The 20,600-nt window shown below is 54.4% G+C and overlaps 1 protein-coding gene across 1 annotated transcript in view; it reads left to right on the top strand.

Annotated features, from left to right (window-relative positions):
• Window positions 1-20,600, top strand: part of ptprfa (protein tyrosine phosphatase receptor type Fa) — an 85,275-nt gene that overhangs the window by 31,783 nt on the left and 32,892 nt on the right. Inside the window, 5 exon segments of the mRNA XM_062452237.1 lie at window positions 64-105; window positions 108-161; window positions 164-207; window positions 1,618-1,759; window positions 19,221-19,409. Coding sequence (XP_062308221.1) covers window positions 64-105; window positions 108-161; window positions 164-207; window positions 1,618-1,759; window positions 19,221-19,409 — 471 coding nt within the window.

The following is a 20,600-nucleotide window of genomic DNA, read 5'->3' on the forward strand; positions in this document are numbered from 1 at the left end:
ACCCATCTCTCTCTCTCTCTCTCTCTCTCTCTCTCTCTCTCTCTCTCTCTCTCTCTCTCTCAGGCGCACCCAACTTCATCAAATCCCCCGACGACCAGACAGGGATCTCGGAGGCGTGGCCTCCTTCGTGTGCCAGGCGGGGGGAGACCCCAAGCCCAGGATCACTGGATGAAGAAGGGGAAGAAAGTCAGCTCTCAGCGCTTTGAGGTGCGTCACACACACACACACACAGGGGGGCTCCCTCCGTTGGCCTTGGAGTGTATGTGCGAGAGAGAGAGAGAGAGAGAGAGAGAGAGAGAGAGAGAGAGAGAGAGAGAGTGTCTGTCTCTGTCTGCGCTCACTATGTGCCCACACAGTGTGTGTGTGTGTCTGTGTGTGTGTCTGTGTGTGTGTCTGTGTGTGTGTGTAAGTGCGTCTTATCCACCCCATCCAAAGAAACCCCCCCGGGGCGGAGAGTGAGGCTTCAGCGAAAGCCTCGTGGCCCCTGCGTGTTTCCGGAGGGCCCAGCGGGGGAGGCCCATTAGCCGGCAGCCATGCAGGAACACTCAGGACTCAGACCCGGGGCGCTCACAGCCCCGGCGTGCTCCACAAGGGATATCTTCCACCTGTCTGCGCCAGCGCCGTTCAGACTTACGCCCGCAGCCTGTCTGTGTGTGGGGTGGGGGGGGGGCGGGGGGACGGGGGTGGGGTGGGGTGGGGAGAGAGAGCCCTCCGGAGGAGAAGGGGTGAGGAGGGGCCCAGTTGAAGCGGACCCCCGTTTCGTGAGAGGGCAGGAATGTGTTTCTTGTCAGGAGGTCGGTTGGGTCGGACCCCCCCCCCCCCACACACACACACACACACACACACGCCACACACGCAGCGGAAGTGGAGTGCCCTCGCCCCCTGACCTCTGCATCCCCTCACCGCCCGGCCCAAATACCTACTGTCCACTCATGCCAGGCATCTCATACAAACTCCTCTAATTGGTCGGATTATTCCGGATCGAGGTGGTCCCTCGTTGAAGGCGGTTCAACGCTGATGAAGTTGCCAGAATGCCGATCGAGTTTTCAAACTCAATGACGGAGAAGGACCCTACTTCCCTTCTGTACAGGAAGTGACATGTTTTTCTTCTGTTATCGACCAATTCATGCTTGCTGAGATGTTGTGGTGAGATCTTGGTTTGGTCTGGAGCATTGCCACAGTTGATGCCCTGTGTGATTGTTTTTCAAACATGGAAAAACACAGATTGGCCAAGAATGTAATACTAGGTTGGCGCATGGTTACCATAGAGACGAAGCACAGTGTAAGAGCGACAATGAATGTGAAGAGGTTGCCAGAGTATTTCAGTCTCTGCAGCTTAGCCATATGTAAAAAAAAAAAAAGCATAATTTGTCCCTTTGTTGGCTTTCAGAGGTCCTTCACATGCCTTGAAGGAGGCTCACGACTGTAGAGATCAAAGGACTGGAGTGTGTGTGTGTGTGTGTGTGTAGGGGTGCTGGGGCTCACTCGATACCAGCTCAAATCAGCATAGATTTGACTCCCGTGTTTCCAGGTCGTGCTTCATCAAATAAATGAAGGGGGGCACAGAGCTCCAGGATTGTGAAAGATGTTGTTCTCTTTCGCCTCGCCGCGGCTCAGGTGATCGAGTTCGACGACGGCTCCGGGTCGGTGCTGCGCATCCAGCCCCTGAGGACCCACCGCGACGAGGCCATCTACGAGTGCACGGCCGCCAACAGCGTGGGAGAGATCAACACCAGCGCCAAGCTCACCGTCCTGGAAGGTAGGCCTCCAGTCCTCCTCTCTCTCTCTCTCTCTCTCTCTCTCTCTCTCTCTCTCTCTCTCTCTCTCTCTCTCTCTCTCTCTCTCTCTCTCTCTCTCTCTCTCTCTGTCTCTCTCTCTCTCTATCTGTGTTCCTCACGATCTCCCTTTGTCTCTTTCTCGCTTTGTCTCTCTCTCTCTCTGTCTCTTTCTCTCTCTCTCCGTCTGTCTCTCGTTCCCGGTCTATGTTGCTCAGCAGAGGGGTCTTGTGGTGACTCCGGTGTCCAGATCCCGGTGAGCTCTGCTCCAGTGACCATTGAAGACCGCACACTCCATTTAATCTCTTCCCATGTCTGTCAGAGCGCTTCTAACCTCTCCCCCTTACTTTCCACACACACACACACACACACAGGAGCCAGTTTGATTGGACGGGAGGGCATGCGATTCACCCCCTCCCCTCGCTCCCTCCCGAACAGGCTGTACGGTGTTTGATTGCGCCGAGGCCGAAATGTGGTTCCGCGTCTATATTTGATGTTTTCAGCCGGAGCCGCAAGAATAGCTGGATTTCGATGGATTTCGTTCTCCGTCCAGGTGGGCGGGGCCTCCAAACGAGTGTCTCGTTTCGGGGGGCCCCACGACTCGAACCACGAAGATCCGCTCCGAGAGCAATTATTCCGTCCGCGCTTAAGCCGACAGAGGAAGATCTCGGCGGAAGAATCGGGCCTCTCTCTCCCTCCGCCTCGCTCTCCCTCGTCAGTCAGAAAAACGTGTTATCTCGGCTTAGAGATGCTGCTGGAGATGTGGTCCGCTCCGGTTTCAATAAGTACAGCCATGGGCTGTGACGCAAAAACAGCCGTGTCTTTTTTCCCCCTCTTGCTCAGCGTCGCAAATAGAGTCATGGTCGTCTTAGAAGCGCGACGGAGAACTCCCGATTATTTCGAACGAAACCCCCATCTGCCCGTCTGCAATCCCGACTAAAGAGGCGCGTCGGCTGAGATCTCGGCCGTACGGGGAGAGTTTGCCGCCTGGCGGGGGGGGGCGTGCACGCGCGAGGTCAGAGGTCGCGCCCTGCTGTCGCAAGCGCGACTGGGGCCGCCGTGATTGGCAGCCGGGGTCGTACGTTCTCCCCTACAGGAGAGAGGCGTCTTTTGGGGAGAGGGGTTCGAGGGGCTGAGTCATAGAAGGAGCAGGGCCGGGTCACGTTGTGCCCACACACCTCGAGGCGGCTTGCCGTGCGTGCCGAAAGCCAGAGATTCGTTTCTGAGATTCTGTTCTCTGACTGGAGGTGAGTCTGAATCCCCTCGGTTGAATATTGGATGGGGGAGCCTCAGAATCGTGTCGGCCTCATTAAAAACCCGGTGGAGGAAAGGGAAGGCATGGTCCTGGGGCTCGGGAACGTCACAACCGACGTGATTCTCTGCGTGTGTGTGCCAGTGTGTCTGTGCACCGCAGAGACTTACAGTAGGGGGGGGGGGGGGGGGGGAGGGAATAATCTCATGTCGAGAGAGAAAGGAACAAAATGGTGCGTGTGTGTGTGTGTTAGAGGGAGCGAGAGGGAGACATGGAGGGAGAGGGAGATGGAGGGAGAGGGAGATGGAGGAGAGAGATAGAACGGGAGACACTGAGAAAGCAAGAGTGAGCCGGCAAGAGACAGTGAGAGTGAGAGTGAGAGTGAGAGAGCGTCAAGGGAGAGACAGCGAGAGAAAAAAACTGTGAGAGATAACAAGAAATAAAAACTGCAAGAAAGACAGAGAGACTGCGGGGAAGAGAGAGAGCGAAAGAGCGAGAGAGAGAGAGAGAGCGAGAGAGAGAGAGAGAGAGAGAGAGAGAGAGAGAGAGAGAGGCAGACAGCAGGAGTCTACACGCGGAGGCAGAATCCATGGGTAATGAGAGTGAGGCATTAGTCACGAGGTTCACCCTGGGAGACAGGAGCCGCAGGGCGGGCGTTGTGGAAGAGAGGAAAAGAGAGACGGAGGAGGAGGGAGTACGGACGAGCGAGGGGGGGGGGGGGGCGGGCGTGCCGCAGAAAGAGAAAGAGGGGAGAGACACGTGTCACGTGTGGACGGCCGTCGCCCGAGCGCGGACCGACTCGCTCTCCTCCGTCGACCGACGCCGATGGTGGAGAGGCCACGCCCGCCGACTCCTGAGCCAGACACAGCCTCACCGTGGACACCCAGAGGCGTGAAGCTGTCCGGGTCAGTGCGAGGGCGAGGTCGGGTGTTCGTCTGTACTTCCATGTACGCTGGGGTCACGTTCTTAGTACCCCCCCCCCCCCCCAACCCCCGCAGACCCCAGGAGCGGGGCTGGAGACAGCAGACCTGATTAGCATCCATAAAGGGCAGTAGCGAGCAGATGGTCCGAGGAGGACTGAACACCTTGATATGGGGGGGGGGGGGGGGGGGGGGGGGGCTTTTCACAGGGCCACGGCTCCCAGCCCCCCTTACCCTTGCCACACGGACCACTCAGGATCTGCGGCGTTTGTATGTGGATTTCTTTTAATAAAGCCACAAATAGCTTAGCCCCGTGGGACTAAATGTGTTTATCTAGCGCTCTCTATCTAGCGCTCTCTCTCTATCTTCTCCCCAGATACTCTGGGGAGAAGATTGGCCTCCAGGGATGTGATATGCATTTGAAGAAGACTTTTTGTGCAAATTTGCATCCTTTGAAAGTTATTTTTTGATTAGGAAGAGGCCAGGAAAAAAGACTAGGGGGGTGTTCATTTGGAACACTTCAGCCTCTGGTACTGTAGCCCCTGGCAAACATACGCAGTTTGTTTTCCACCCCCCCCCCCCCCCCCCCCCCTTTCCTACCGATCCTCCACATTCCGAGAGAGTTCCTGGGTGAACTGAAACCCCGTGGTCACCGGTCGAGGTTTTTACCAACCGTCACCACGACCTGTATTATTCATGAGCGCACGTTTTTTTGTGGGCGTCAAAACCCTCGGCCATTGTCACCTGTGCATATGGCTGGGGAACGATCCAGAATCACTGCTGTCATCTTCATTCTGACTGCCAGTCACCAGGGGACCTGGCCTGTCTGCGGTATATGCCAGGAGAGAGAGAGGCAGGGAAAGAGCTTGAATAGAGATCGAGAGAGAGATAGAGAGAGATAAAAATAAGGTGTGGATGAAGGAGGGAGAGGGGGAGGAGGGGGGGAGGGAGGCAAGATAGACAAGAAAAGGAGGCCGTTTAGAAAGAGGGTGGGAGGGATGGATGTAGAAAGGGGGGGGGAGGTGACGGAGAGAGGAAGGCAGGGAAGGGGAGGGCAAGGAAGGGAAAGAGGGAGGGAATGAGAAAGGAAGGAGCGAGGGAGGGAGAGAGAGAGAGAGAGAGGAAGGAGAGAAGTAGGGAGGGAGAGAGGAAGGCAGGGAAGGAGGGAGGGAGAGAGGAATGCAGGGAAGTAGGGAGGGGAAGGCAGGGAAGGAGGGAGGGAGAGAGAGAGGAAGGCAGGGAAGGTGGGAGGGAGGGAATGAGAAAGGAAGGGGAGAAAGGGAGGGAGGGAAGGAGAGAACCTCAGGAGAAGGCTCTGTAATAAATGACTGGGCTGATTAAATATGAACGATGAGGAGCGTCTCATGGCCTCGTCGCCGCACACCGCGCCAGGACAGTTGTGGCGCCCGGCGGATCACATGGGCCATGTGAAGCCGTCGGTCATGTCCTACAGACTAATTATCTGAGGGGAAATTGCTGCGCTCAAACGATCGCATATAATAACTCTTGTTCGGCATGAGTTTCCACCAGATTTCTTGGAATAGGAAAAAACAATTACTAATATTTACGCACACTGTACTTGTGTGCAGGTACAACCGACAGTAAGGATAGCGCAAGACTTCAACATTCCGATGCACTCACGGTCATGTTACATCGCCCCGGGACACTGTTGATGCTGAAAGACCTAACAGAAAGCAATCCATGGCATGTCAACAACATGGCATTAAAGCTATACTAACATTCTAATTAAACCCCTGTACGGATTCAAAGCCTGCTTTTAAATGTGTGCCGTATTTTCCCCAGAGAGCTGCAGGTTCTTCTGTGTGGTCTTGCTCAGTGGTCTTATATAAACACGGAGACAGTCTCTCGGGGCGGGCGGGGGGGAGGGGTGCGGAGCGAGGCATGGCAGGAGAAGATAAAGAGGGGGGGGGGGGGGAGGAGGACGACATGCACAGACCAGCACACCTGCAGGAGGGGTGAGTGCGAGGGAGACAACCAGAGGAAAACACAGAGGAGAGAGAGAGAGAGAGACACGGGAGACAGGGAGTCTGTTTGTGTATGGGAAACGACTTCTGCCCAGCACACCGTACAGAACCCATAACATAAACAGACTAATGATGGAGGGGAAAAAGGGCTTCTTCCAGAATGTTCCACACTGGACCTCCTCGCTTCAGCTGCACAATCAAACCACCTGATAACCACCAGATTAAACCCACCAAGTCGGAGAGAGGGTAGCCGGAATAGTCCGCACAGACACGCGCGCACACAGACACACGCTTAAAAGCACATTTACGCGCGTGCACACGCAGACACGCACTCGAAACACATTAACACACACACACACACGCTAGGCTGAACTTGGCGGACAAGGGAGACAATTTGTCGGAGATCCATCAGGAGAGAGACCAGCTCTCCTCCTTCCATATCTTCCACACATCAGCATATATCATATCTCCCCTGGCAACCAGCAACGCATCTTACTCCCTGGTAACTAAAGCACCGGAATGTTCTGTTGGGGTAACCTGGCCACCCCACCGGTAGATGTGCTGTAGAGGCCCTTTGTTCCGGGCGGTTAGCCTCTACCGCACGTTTGAGGCCGGTGTCCTACTGGTGTCGCGCGAGCTGTATGTTTTTGATCGAGCGCTGTGAGGAAAAACCTCAAAGTACTTCTGGATCTAGCTTGCCATGAGCGCGCCGAAAAGCCCTCGTGGTTCTGGTCAGTGGTATTCCACATGGCATTTGAAGTCAGCTTTACCTTAATCAACGCAAATCAATGTCCCCCTCAGTGTGGCATTGAGGATGTAAACATTCAGTAGCTGTATGTATAGACGCCCACATTTGTTATGTATGTATGTCTCTGTACTGCATGTGTGACTCATGCGATTCTCGAGAGCCTTTAACAGCGGCCAACCTTTCAAACGTATAAACAAGTTAAGGATTCTAGCCCGTGGCTACATCGTAGCATGTGAAGAAATATGACATTGTTTTTAGGCATAAGCAGCGTCAGAAGCCTGTATTTGGTGGTGCGTCAGCGGCAATGTGGTGTGTGAGTCAGTTCCTGTGTGTGTGTGTGTGTGTGTGTGTGCGTGTGCAGTAGCCTTGATGGGATGTTTCTCTCAGGAGCAGACACAGTCTGTGGATCTTAGGCATACTCCACCGTCCAGTCACCTAGAACTAATCTACTCCTTTGCACTCGGTCAGAAACACAGGGAGACAAACCTGTGTCAAGAAGTCATTTTTAAATCACAATTTTGTACCAAGTTCCCAGAGAATACTAGATTAACATTCTCTCAGGACATGCCTGGCCTTAGCGCGTGGTATCTGTGAATGTGCCGTGTCGACCCTTCTGGTAATCCTGCACTGTGACTCTGAATTCCTCTCAGCCGGTCACACAATGGCACCCGGACCAGCCGTGTCACCCTCCCTCCGTAGCGACAACATGACTAAGCATAGTGACACGGATGATGCACGGTGGCCATTTTGTCTGGAAGAGCTCTCCCAAAAAAATTTGCACGTCCCAATTTTCCCCCTCACCTTGTGTGTTCCTCCCTGCCTGCCTGCGCCCCCTTCCCCTCACCAACCCACACACGCACTGACTCGCACGCACACAAACACCTACCCACACACACATACACGCACACCCTCCCAGAGGCTCTCAAGTTGATGGCTCACGGAGGCTGGCCTTTGTCTGCGTGTCTCTTGTCTCCCTGGGAGTCTGTCCTCTCTCACCTGACAACCAGACACGCCGTCGAACGCCCACGCTCTCCTTCAGCCTCCGTTACCTTCAAAAAGCACCGTCGTGGAGCGTGTGTGTGTGGGGGGGGGGGAGAGAGAAAGAAAAAACGTCAGAAATAAAGAACGAGATGGGAGAGAAAAAAGGAGAGAGGGGATAAATGAAGAGAGGGGCGACGGAAGAAAGGCTTCTCTGAGGATGACAAATCGAGTGGAGCGAGGGGGGGGGGGGGGGGGGCGGGAGGAGGAGGGAGGAGAGGCAGGTGGAAAAAATTAACATCCACGCCTCTCGAGCGCTGAGATCCTCATCAACCAAACCTGGCTGCTCCTGGGCTCCTGTGCCGGCGTCAGGCTCGTTAATCTGCGGGACCGCGGTCTTGATCAACCGTGCATGACGAGCGGGAGGCCAACAGACACATTCACACACACACACACACCATTTAACCACAGCGCATCTATCACCTAACCAGTGACTCCATGTCAGCGGGTAAACCCCGCCAGGATTAGTGCTGACTTTACCACGGGTTCAAACGGTGTGCACGAATGACACACAAGCCGACCCGCGCGCGCGCAGACAAGACCGGTCCTGAATTCCTATGCACCGGTGCGTGAAGGCCGGGGCGTGCGGACGCGACGGCTGCGCGCGCTTGTCAGGGCCTGTGTTCGGTCGTGGTGTTCGGACGTGGCCCCGTGACACCGTGGCGAGGGGCGGCGCATGGGCTGAACGAGGGGGGGTGGGCCTTGTTGTTAGGGAAACGGGGTCCCTTGACCTGACCCCCGGTGCGGGGAGAGGGGGGGGGGGCGCGGGTCATGCGGTGTTCGCGTGCACCTGTTTCCTCGGTCGAGCGCTACCCCCACCCCACCCCCCGCCCCCCGGACCCAGAGCTGCCAGCTTCACTGCAAATCAAAATCCCCGCAACAACAGGACCCAGGACCAGGGAGTATCTCTGTGTGTGTGTGTGTGTGTGTGCGAATGCTTGTGTGTGTGTGTTGCGACCTGTTTGTCGTTATTGTTCGGAGTCATCCACTCTCAGCGCTCCGACAACCCTCCGCGCGGCACGGGGTACGTTTTCGACGAGCACGTCACGGCATTGAATGTCAGGGGATAATTGCAGTGAGAGTCGTACACGGTGTGTTTTCGTAAGTTCCCCCCCCCTCTCTCTCTCTCTCTCTTTCTCTCTCTCTCTCTCGGCTCTCCTTGTTCTGTGTCGCCAGCTGAGGCGAGGCTATGTGGTTTCAGATGGGATGACGTAAACCCTAACGCGGCATGATACCGGCCGGGCGTCGTGTTCGGCGAACACAATACGGGCAGACACCCGAGACGGCGTCGCCTCGCCTCACCACATCCCTCTCTTTTCTCGGCGGCGGGCCCGCCGGCGTCGACGCGGCGCGGCGGGGGTTAACGGTTGGCTGTTGAGGGGGTGTGGAATCACAGAGCCCCCCCTCCACCTCCCTCCAGGGCACGCTGAGTGTGTCTTGGCACACACCGGCGCTCCGTCGACACCCTTCTTTATCAGCAAGGTTCACAGACGTGAGACAGAGGAGCCCTCGCTCTCTCTCTCTCTCTCTCTCTCTCTCTCTCTCTCTCTCTCTCTCTCTCTCTCTCTCTCTCTCTCTCTCTCTCTCTCTTACTGTCTCTCTCTATCTCTCTCTCTCTCTCATTGTCTCTCTCTGTCTCTCTCTATATCTCTCTCTTTATCTCTCTGTCTCTCTCTCTCTCTATCGCTCTCTCTTCATCTCTCTATCTCTCTCTCTCTCTCTCTCTACCTGGCATAGGGAGACCTGCCTCCATCCCTGCATCCCCCCCTCCACAGTCCTCCGCCTGCCCCCCCAACCCCACTCCCCCATTAGAAGGGTTGGGGTTGGCTGGTCCTGGTGGAATACTGGTGTAGGGGGGTAGGGGTGTGTGGCTTAAAGGGTGACAGTGGTGTCGGTTGGTTCACAAATTCACACCAGTCCCACACATGGATATTACAGTTTTTCACAATTGCTAAAACACATTCTTGAAACAGTCACCCATTTTCTCAAAACTGTAAACACAAAACCTCAATTTCAAGCACTATTTACAAAACCTCTGAATTCTCTTGCAAAATGAAACTTTCGCCTCAAAACAGTTTTACCTGTGCTCAAAATCAAACACTGCTCTCAAATCATAAACAAAGTGATCAAAATGATATACACTATCAAGCAGTCAGTAAACAATACACCAAAAAATTGAAAACACATTGTTCAAAACATATAGTTCTCAAGGAGAAGTACATTTTTACGTAATCTCAAAACAAATTTCATATTTATCCGTCATTGTCTTTTGATGAACGACAACATGTTCTATCATAGTAGCTCAAAATGTATCATAAATTACTACTCTACTTTGCTCTTTGCAATTTTTTTTTTTCTTTCTCCTCCTTGTACCCCTATACAGTACTGTACCCTGCATCTCACTACTCACAACTCACTCTTGTTCTTTGTTGATATGAACCTGCAACCAGTCAAAATCTATTGAGCAGTTAGTACTGTTACTGTAACAAATGGAAAGCACAATTTTCAGGGCCATACAATTTGTTCATTGTACAGTATACAGCCTACAATGCACTGTACTACAGTAAAAGGGACAAAAATCTAAGGAGTAAACATGTGATCAATGTGCTTCTTCTTGTCTTTGGGCTGGGTCAGGCCAGAGCACTTCGTCGACATCACAAGCAATATTTTCCCACCTTCAACAACCTGTTTGCTCTCTGAACTGGCTTATATTGGTTGTGTCACATCATTTGAAAAAAGTTAAATCAATTTTGAGTGGTTGTGTTTTGTCAATGACATGTTTTCTCTATTTGTATTTGATTGTTGCCATTTGTGTTTACCAGTATGGATGACATGTGCATGAGGGTGCAGAATGTGTTTTGAGAATGAGAATGTGTTTAGAGTTTTGCTGAAACGTCTATGTGAGATCTGCAAATTGTGTTTTACCATGTGAAATGGTTTAAGGTATTGACAACAGACTGCACAATTAGCTACATGAGTTCAAGCAACTGAGAACTTTGTTCAGCCAATGGGTTTTAGTGTTTTAGCAATTGAGAAAAACTGTAAAATATGGCATTCATCTCCGCACATCAACTCTCCGTTTTAATGGATGCAAATAGTCATATTAAGCTCCATAAACGCAAATCTCTCAGTAAACCGTCACTCAACTGAACAGTTTTGCCTCAAAGGGTTCTTTTTTGTAATACGATTCTCCTCAGTTTTTTTTTTATGAGGAAAATATCCATGAATACAGTTCATGGATGTGAGTTTTTCATAGATACCAGAGAATTGGAGCGGTGTGTTTGGGTGTTGAACTTCTGGTGTCTTCTAGAATGCAGGTATGCAGCGCAGACGAGAGGTATGGAGAACGTGTCTGAAGCTCGAACGCACCCTGCGGCTCAGCGATGGCACATGTCTGGCACGTCCTCGTCAATCACTCACACACGCACACACACACACCTGAGAGAACATCGACTCCACAGGCTGTGTTTTGTCTCACAACGGTGGGGGGGAGGGGGACAGACCCGCTCTCTCTCGCTTTCTATCTGTCCATCTCAGGGTGACGTGGCTTTTCTCTTCTAGGAAAGAGCTTCCAAACAAATTTGTCCGGACAGGCCTAACGTACAAGGGAACCATTTCAATGCCAGTAGGTCGTTCCTGTCAGAAATGGCAAACCCATTTCACCCCCGTAAATGCGCTCTCGAAAAAAACAAGTCACGGCCCTTTGCCTTTGCTCCGCTTGGTCCCTCTCCTCATTAGAACAAACTTAGTCTCCAAGTCACCATGTGTTGTTTTTTGTTTTGCAGCGTTTCGCAGCGTTTCGCAGCGCTTGGGCGCTTGTCTGTTGTGCCTGAAGGCAGGTTGTTGTGTTGGCCCCCACGTGTTCTTCCCCCGAGGGCCAATTGTTTGTTTACGTGTGCTGCCTGTCAAGCTGGATGCAGGGCCGGGGCCAGGACCCTTGTGTATGTGTGTGTCTGTGTGTGTGTGTGTGTGTGTGTGTATCCAAGGACGTGGTACTGAGCAGCCTGTGCTTCACTGTTGTAATACCACATGAGGAGCGGAAACCCCGGTCGTTCCCCCCCCCCCCCCCCCTCCGCTCGCGACGTGCGTGCGACCGTCCCGTGTAATTATTCCCATCCATCACAACCCCCCTCACCCGCCCCCACCCCGCCCGCCTAACAGACGCGCCCCGCCGTCCACACACACACACACACACACACACACACGCACACACACGGGCCCCGTTCCTATGCTCCCCTAGAGTCTCAATATATCTCGTTCCCTTTCTGTTCCAGCAACATCTACAGAATCAACCAGACTGAGTTTTTCCTCTGCAATCCTGGCGTAGCCTGTCAATAGCCTTGGCTAATGATATACCTATGATGTATTGCTGTAGTGTGTGTGTGTGTGTGTGTGTGTGCAGCAGTGTTGGCAGGCTTTTGGTGTTTGGACACAGTAGTATGGCCTGTCAACTTGGTAATGATTAAACCCCTATGGGAGCTGCCAGGGCCCATACTCTCTCGTCATTGGCTCAGACATAGGCTGGCACAGACACACACACACACACACAGCCTAATCAATTGGGCGGCGGTTGTATTGATACCTGTGGGTCTTCCTGTCTGTCTTCTTCACTGCGTTTCCCCGTTTTTCTCAGTCTCCCTCGTTCTGGGGTCCGGAGCCCAGGAGGCTGGCTGACAGGTGCTGGAGGTTGTGGACTTGTTAGGGTGCGTGTGTGTGTGGGGGTTGTCCCACTCTTGGTGGGGCTCAGGGGGCTGCAGGGGGGCCTCCGGGTCTGTCAGGTGCCTCTGTGTCGGGGGGAAGGGAGGTGCTCCCTCAGGACCTGTGTCTGCGACGCTCGCCGGGGGGATGATGGACGGCAGCGGCGCAGGCAGACGCATAATGCTTTCTAAAGAGGAGAGATCCCCTCCTCTCTCTTCAAAGCACCCGGGCCAATTACAATACAGGGGGTTCTCTGGACTGCCCGCCCTCCTGCCTCCCTGCCTGCCTGCCTGTCGGTCTACCTGCCTGCCTGCACGGGGACTCTAATTGGGATACGCCGCGCTGGGAGTTGGAATGGAAAAGGATGACATCGAAGTCGCACACAGGCGCGCACAGGCGCGCACAGTCGCGCACAGTCGCACACTGGCGCGCACATACGCACACGCGCGAGCCCCCGGAACGGATGCGCGGCACTCGCGCCGTCATGACGGTCGTAAAAGATGCATACGTTCTTGAATGGCACGCAACCGTAATGGGACCGCGTGCAAAGGAGCGCTTCGTGTTCCCTGTGATAACAAGCGCCTCGCAAAGAGCCGTCGGATCGGACTCGCGTCAAACGCATTGCTGAAACGCGTTTCCTGCGTACTCGCGTTTGTGAGTACGCAGCCTCTGACGTGTGTCCTTTCAGGGGGCATATTTAGCATGTTCCAGAGGCTTCTGCGGTGGGGAGATTTCAGCCTCAGTTATCTGCCATCTTAGTCTGCTGTTTATCTCTCCCCAGACAGATCCAACACAGGCCTCCCAGGCTGTGGCTCTCTTAGTACACACACACACACGTACGCATAGATGCAGATACACACACACACACACACACACAGCAGACACACACACAGACATCCACGCAGTCACAGAACCACACACCACACACAAACAAACCGGCTGGGTGTAGAGGCCCGATAAAGAAGCAATTAAAGCCGTCAGAATCTGCCTTTCATAATAACAGTTTATTTACACATTCCCCCCGCACTTTTCCCTGCCTGCCTTCTCCCCGTGACATTGAGAAGTATTTATTATTTACTCTTCTATGTCCTCACTTTCAAATGAGTCTTCCGAAGCTCTCCGCGGAACCTTTCGCTTTTTTCCGGAACCTTCTCTTTTGATCGTCAGCGCCGGCGTGACCGTCGAGGAGGCGGGAGCCGCCCGCCACCAAAACCAGAAAAGACCTTCGCTCCCTTTGGGTGACATTGTTTCGCATGCCGGCGCGGGGATGTGAATCGCGAAGCTGTGGCTCCACCAGGGCACCCAGGGTTAGGGTTAGCACCCGGCGCGCCCCTGCTTAATCGCAATCGTACAGACGCGTCGAGTCGTAGCCCACGTTTAAACTCTGCTGACTTACATAAACCTCCAGGGAAAGCGTCTTCAAAGACTCTGGTTCATACAGCAGCTATTAGAGGCTGGTTAGGAGAGGCGTCGCTCTACAGTATGTATGTGCGAGTGCATGCGATGTGTGCGCACGGCGCATGTGAGGACCCCGCGAGAGGGATGAATTAGTGATGCGAATACGATTCCGGCAAATTAATTACCCTTGACGTCGGGGGGGGGGGGGGGGGGGGGGGGGAGTGACGGTCAGGGCGCGACAATCTACCTTCGCTCCGAACACACGGCCCCGGGAGAGGACAAGGTCACCCCGACCGCCAAGGTCGTCGAGTCCTCACCTCCTCAGGCCTCGTTACGGACGAGGCTGGCGGGGGCGGGCGGGCGGAATTTTTAAGGTGGAGCCAAGCGTGTCGCCTGAGAGGACCGGGACAGAGTGGAGCCAAACACCTCGTGTTTGGCCTAAACAGCCCGACCTCTCATTTTCGTTCAGGTAGAGCTGTGAGAAAAGAGGGCCAGGGGAAACAGAGCGACCGTGGCTCTCTCGCGAGGCTTCCCCTACCTCTGTCGCCGTGGCATCTCTTTTGATCCCCCCCCACACACACACACACACACACACACCCACACACACACACACACACACACACACACACACACACCCACACACACACACACACACACACACACACCTTCCTCACACCTCCCTCCCTCCTGAGCCCTGGCGCCGTCACCTCCTGTTCTCTGCAAGCCCCCCTCGTTCCCCGCCGCCTCAAGACCACCACCCTCTGCCCCCCCACCCCCCCCCTCCCCTGTCCGACACGGAGGGGCCGACCACGGCGCTTTTAATTTGCCGGGGAAGGAAAGATCTTATTAAGACCACGTGATTCCCCTGGGATGGGGGTTGAGGTGGGGTGGCGGTGGTGGTGGTGGCTGTCGCCGTCCTCTTGATTAAAGTGGACTAGAGGCTGGGTGTGCCTGTTTGGGGAGGGGGGGGGGGGAGGGATTGGTTGCAGGGACTACAAAATGAGAGGTCGGGCTGTTTCGAGGCCATCGTCGTCGTCCCCCCTGCCCGCTCAGGTACTGGTTGGCGTTAATGAAAGCGGCGCTGGCCCGGGGACGGAGGCGGTGGCAAGGCTCTGGTGCCAGCAGAGTGGCACAACTGTGGCCGTCCTCCAGCAGCTCTCTCCAGATAAGTGGGCCGACGGGAGCTGTCCCCAAACACCTGCCATGGCAAGTGCGGAGGCAGCAAGTAGAATGGATAGTTTTTTTTTTTCGGGCATGACATTCTTTTCAATTCATTCCTTTCACCACTCCATCCATTATTGGTTAGCTTCAATAATATTCTTTTTTAAATTCTATACTTTTTTTTATAAACCTAGTAGGATTTCTCAGCTGTTATATCCAAGTACCTGTTTACAACACTCATGCATGAACAAATCCCAGAATGCAAAGCGACGCAACTGTAACAAGATAGTGTTGTTTGGGTCTAAAACTTTCCAGTCACCTACACCAGCATCGTTTCATGTCTCAAATATGCCCTCCCAGCCAAAGATTTCTCTGGGAAAACCCTGCCCTGTAACTGATCCTCCCCAGCGCCAGTGCCTGGCTGCATGTCAGGTCCCAGACTAGGTCCCTAGAGGAGAGAGGAACCAGGAGAGAACCACCTCCCTCACTGCTCTCAAGGGGTACCGAGGCCCCTTTGCCTCACTCCTAGCCTGGGTACAGCATGACCGACGCGGGGTCGGCTCTGGAGCACACAGCCCTTAGTCTGTCTTTCAGCAGCGGTCGTCACGGCCTAACATAGACGTCAGAGATCATGCAGGCACAGCATGAGATGAAGTGTTATTTGTGATGTGGACTGGAGCTGTCTGCTTAGTGTCCACATGTTAGATGTTGGGGGATGAAGTCGGGGTAGAGGAGGGGGGGGGGGGGAGTGGAGGGCATGCTGGGAAGAGCCAGAGATGCACACGCTCTGCCATCGTCACCATGGCCTTCCAGGCCTGGCGAGTTGAGCACACGACCGAGGAGATCGGTCGCGGAACCCTCCGGATCTCCGATCTGTAGCGGCGCCTACGTCCCGGAGAGAGACGTACGTTTCTACGGGGCTCGCTTTTACACCGGTCGCACCTCTCCCCCCCTCTCCCTCCCCCCCCCCTCTCCCCCTTCCCTCCCCCCTACCTCCCTCCCCTCTCCCCCCCTCCCTCCCTCCCTCCCTCCCCCCCCCCTCTCCCCCTTCCCTCCCCCCTACCACCCTTCCCTCTCCCCCCCCTCCCTCCCTCCCTCCCTCCCCCCCCTTCCCTCCCCCCTACCTCCCTCCCCTCTCCCCCTCTCCCCCCCTCTCTCCCTCCCTCCCCATCCCTCCCCCCTCCCCTCCCTCCGCCTGTCTTCATCCGGGCCGATCGGGTTGCCCTGCGCTCTCACGAAGCTGTTGTCGCTCCCCCCGAAGGAATGCTCGGCCCGGCAGCGGGAGCCAAACACCTCGTCATGGCCCGAGCAGGAGAACAATAGCCCCAGTCAACACGCCTCCACCCCCCCCGTCTCTCCAACTGCCAGCCGTCCGCCATCACCGCCAAGGTCAAACGCACCTCGCACCACGCTGTGGGCGTGACAAGGCCACGGTGGTTAGGGCGAGAACGGGATTCGCCTGAGTTTTTTTTTTTTTTTTGAATCCGGGTGAGGGGTTTGAGTGTGTTCAGATTAGTCATATAATCTGTTTAGATATCGCGGCATTAACTGGGTTTTACATTCAAAGTCGGATCAGAGCCCGTGTCTAGTGTATTGGGACAGAGAGCTCTACTTGGAGTTCAGAAAGTTCTGGAAAGTCAGTCCACAGTTAATTTGTTGGCACTCGTAGGGTTTAACTAACACTCACGGCGATCCAGTCTTGTTTTTCATGTTTTCCGGCTGGTGTTTATACCTCCCACCCCCCTCCCAGTTAGAGGGTAAAGGCCCTGTGAGGCTGCATGTCGTGGCACGAGGACGAGAAGGCTCTCTATCTCTCTCTCTCTCGCTCTCTCTCTCTCTATCTCTATCTATCTCTCTCTCTCTCTCCCCTCTCTCTCTCTCTCAGGTATGGGAGCAGAGACACACTGGCCTCTGATTGGTTCACAATGGCAAGAATGTAGCCCCCCCCCTCCGCTCTCTCCCCTGTGTTTGATGAAGAGCCGAGGCTGGGTGAGAGACGGGACTGGGCGGGCATCGTCCCTCCGGGAACGTAGAGCGCAGGCTCGACAGACAGGCCTCCACACTGGAAGCTCTCTTTGTGTGCGGAGATTAGACAAGCTATGGGTGGAGGAGGCGGGGGGCGACGGGACGGGGGGGCCTAATCACCCACGTTAGGAATTCCTCCGAGATGCCCCGGGATTAGGTGGGGTGTCGTCCCCCCCCCCCCCTCCCCCCCCATCTCTGACAACCCAGGTAATGCAGTCGGCCCGGCCGCGGTGTGAACATCCCACTGACACATATCGAGTGTCGAGGCGCATGTGTCACCGCCATTCGGCTCTTGTCACGGAGATTGCAGCTGATGCAATCCCTGTCGTTGCTAGGCGTGGTCGTGTCATACGAGACCAGATAGAGGCTATGGAATTACAGTGAGATAGCTGTGCCCCCCCTCCAGTCTTCTCTTTCTTCTTTCTATTTTCCAAATAGAGAGATTTCTTTTTTTTTTCCCGTAATCAGATGAATCGACAAAGGGCTTGTGAACGAAACAAAACTTTCTGCCTTCTTCACTCAAGCGGTCTTTTGTACCGAGTCATTGTTTTCAACTCCTCTTTGTACTATAATGAGCAGTAGATACTAGGTACTAGGTTGAGCATTAGAGCACTAGGTTGCTCGAGCCGCAAGTAAATATTCCGGAATACATAGTTACTGGTATGCATGTTCTCATGCAGCACATATATATATAGTACATGTGAGGGTGCTAAACAAAGTTACCCCGGTAAACTATTGACTGGCTGAACAGGCTGTTCCTGGCTCTGTACAGGCACGGCTGCAGAATGAATCGAATGGGGGGGTTGGGGGCTGGGGGGGTGCGGGGGGTTGGCATTTGGTTTCCACAAGGGGGCATTTTGCATATAGCTCTCTTCTAGAAACGTATCGTTAAAATAATGGGGGGGGGGGGGGGGGGCCTTGGAGCCGACCCTGTCTCTGTAGGAGCCTGAGGAGTAACCCTAAACCAAGAGGTCTTTCCCACAGCCAGCCAGCCAGCCAGCACTCCTGCCTCACCTCTGAATCCCCTGTGTTCATTGTCCCTTCCCTCCACGGGAGCCTCGCTCCTCGTCACGCTGCGCTCTAAGCTCTTCATTAGAGGGGTTCCCCTTTACTCGCTGCACGCGATTTTGGGCCAGCCAGTGGTTTGCGTCATTGTCCCTTTAACAGGGTGCCCAGGGCATTTTGGGATACAGGGCTGCAGACGATAAGGATCTTTGGGTCGGAATGTTCTACTCTACCAGTTGGTTTCGGCTTGTACAAAACTGAATAATAGGAGCTGTAGTATAATAATTACTACAGCTCCTATTATTACTATAATTTACAGTGTTATACTCATTATTTTAGTAGGCAAATGCACTCTGCAGTACTTGGAGACTTTTGGTAATGTAAAATTGTCCAGACCCATCAATGAAGTATGCCACCGTCGAGATTTCTGTGACGGTGCAGCTGAACTAGCGCAGGTCCAGCTTGCTGTGACTAGTCCCTCGGACGTGGGTATAGTCACGTGTGACACAGTGTTTAGCTTTGTACTCTCTCATTAGAGTGATTGGTTTCTTCAACAAAAACAACAACAAAATATTTGTGTCGGATCCCGGCGTGCGTGACGCAATTTCTCATTTCACGTCTTGTATGCAGTGTTATCAATATATCTCTGGGACCTCTCTTTGCCCAGTTCCTGGAGGTGAAATGGGTTATTTTTCCCCGCGTTGAGGTGATAGGTGGAGAAGGCATTGAATGCGATTTTCAGGGCGTGATTTTATTCCGTTTCGTCCGTGATTTGGCGGGGCTCCGCCATTTGACCGCACTTAGCCTCCCGGATTATCGGCGCGGGGCTGGAGAGCGGCTCCGTCTGAATGGAATTTCAGCGGGAGCGAAATTGCGTCTCTCGTCTCCTCCTCCTCGGCTCGCGCGGGAATCCATGACGGGGAAATTCGGCGTCGGGATTAGTCACGCGACGGGGGGGGGCCCGGGCGATATTTATACATTAGGACTGGATTTCACGGCGTTTAAAAGGAAGAACCACCTCACAGGCTGAAGGTTGTGGGGGGGGGGGGGGGTCCAGGGGAATAACAGGGTCCCGGGGTGGGTCGTCCTAACAAGATTGGGAGGGAGGCCCGGGCGAATGCATTCAACGGATGACTGCAGCTCCAGTTTGCCTCCCAACCGTGTCTGAATAGAACCGCTCCAACCTGCTTTCCCTTCCTCTCTGTCTCGTCCCAGAGGACCAAATCCCCCATGGCTTCCCTACCATCGACATGGGGCCCCAGCTGAAGGTGGTGGAGAGGACCAGGACCGCCACCATGCTGTGCGCCGCGAGCGGGAACCCCGACCCGGAGATTTCCTGGTTCAAAGACTTCCTGCCCGTGGACATCAACAGCAGCAATGGCCGAATCAAGCAGCTCCGCTCAGGTAACGAGTCCTCGCACGCACGCACCGACAAACACGCAATCCTATTTCCATACGCCTCTGTACACAAGTTATTTAAGGATATTTTTCCGAATAAATTGACCGAAAATCTGTGGTGGCTGTTTGTAGACTGACGGCAGCGTGATATGTTAAGTAGGATGCATCCTCTCAAAATGCAAAGTATCAACAGACACTCCTTCAAGATTAGAATACATGTTTTCGAGATGAATTCAACCTCCTACATTGACGTAATTACCGCGAGTGGCACCTGTTTGTGAATGGGAATGGGACTGTGCCTCGCGGTGCCTCGCGAAAGTATCAGCCACAGACTGATTAATCTGAGCAGAGGAAGCAGCCGAGCGAGGCAGGCCCACCAGAGCTCTGAGAAGCGCCTCGTATCCAGGCACCACAGAGGCCACTTAGCACGGCACTCAACCCCGGAGTTGTTCGACAGAGCCCCTGCTCTCTCGTCCCCCCTCCCTCCTCTCACCCGCTCCAACAAAGACGCCGTTTGGGAAGCGTTGGGTCGGCCCTCCCCCCAAATATTTAGCCTTTAAAAGCCTTCCTGGCCTATATTTTCTTTCACACCCCCCCCCTCCTTCCGTCGGCACTGCAGCATAGCAATGGAGGCGTATCCCCTCCGATTTTTTCCTCTGCTCCTGTCATCTTAGAAGAGAGGAGGAGAGGAGGACGGGAGGAGGAGGGGGGGGGGAGACAGGCCGCGGGGATATCTGAGGCTTTGAAGCTCGCGCCGCGGGTTCCCCCCCCACGCTACATCTGGGGGCCCGCAGGTTGAGGACAGACACGGCCTACGTGTTATCGTCATGACAGCGCCGCCAATTCGGTTCAATTCGGTTCACGGGCGACACGCGGCCCCGCCGCCGCGGAGCGCAGCTGGGCCCGTCCACCTCTTTCGCGAGCGGACGAGAGAGGCCGTCTCCGCCGTTCACGGTCGGACCGTCTGCGTTTATCCCCCGTTTGATTCGATTTGACGCCAATCAATTATGCGGAAGCGAGATTTCTGTGAAATATGTGTCCTTACGATAGGACCCTCGGGACGCTAATGGCCCTATCTTTCAATTCGACGCCTTTAAACGGTCTCGTTGCAAATCAAAGATGGCAGACACTCGTCCTTTAGGTTCGACAGGGCTACAGATCCCCCCCCGCCCCCCCCCCCCTCGACAAAACATGTCA

Source organism: Osmerus eperlanus, chromosome 26, assembly GCF_963692335.1.
Source record: "Osmerus eperlanus chromosome 26, fOsmEpe2.1, whole genome shotgun sequence".
In the NCBI taxonomy this organism is placed as follows: Eukaryota; Metazoa; Chordata; class Actinopteri; order Osmeriformes; family Osmeridae; genus Osmerus; species Osmerus eperlanus.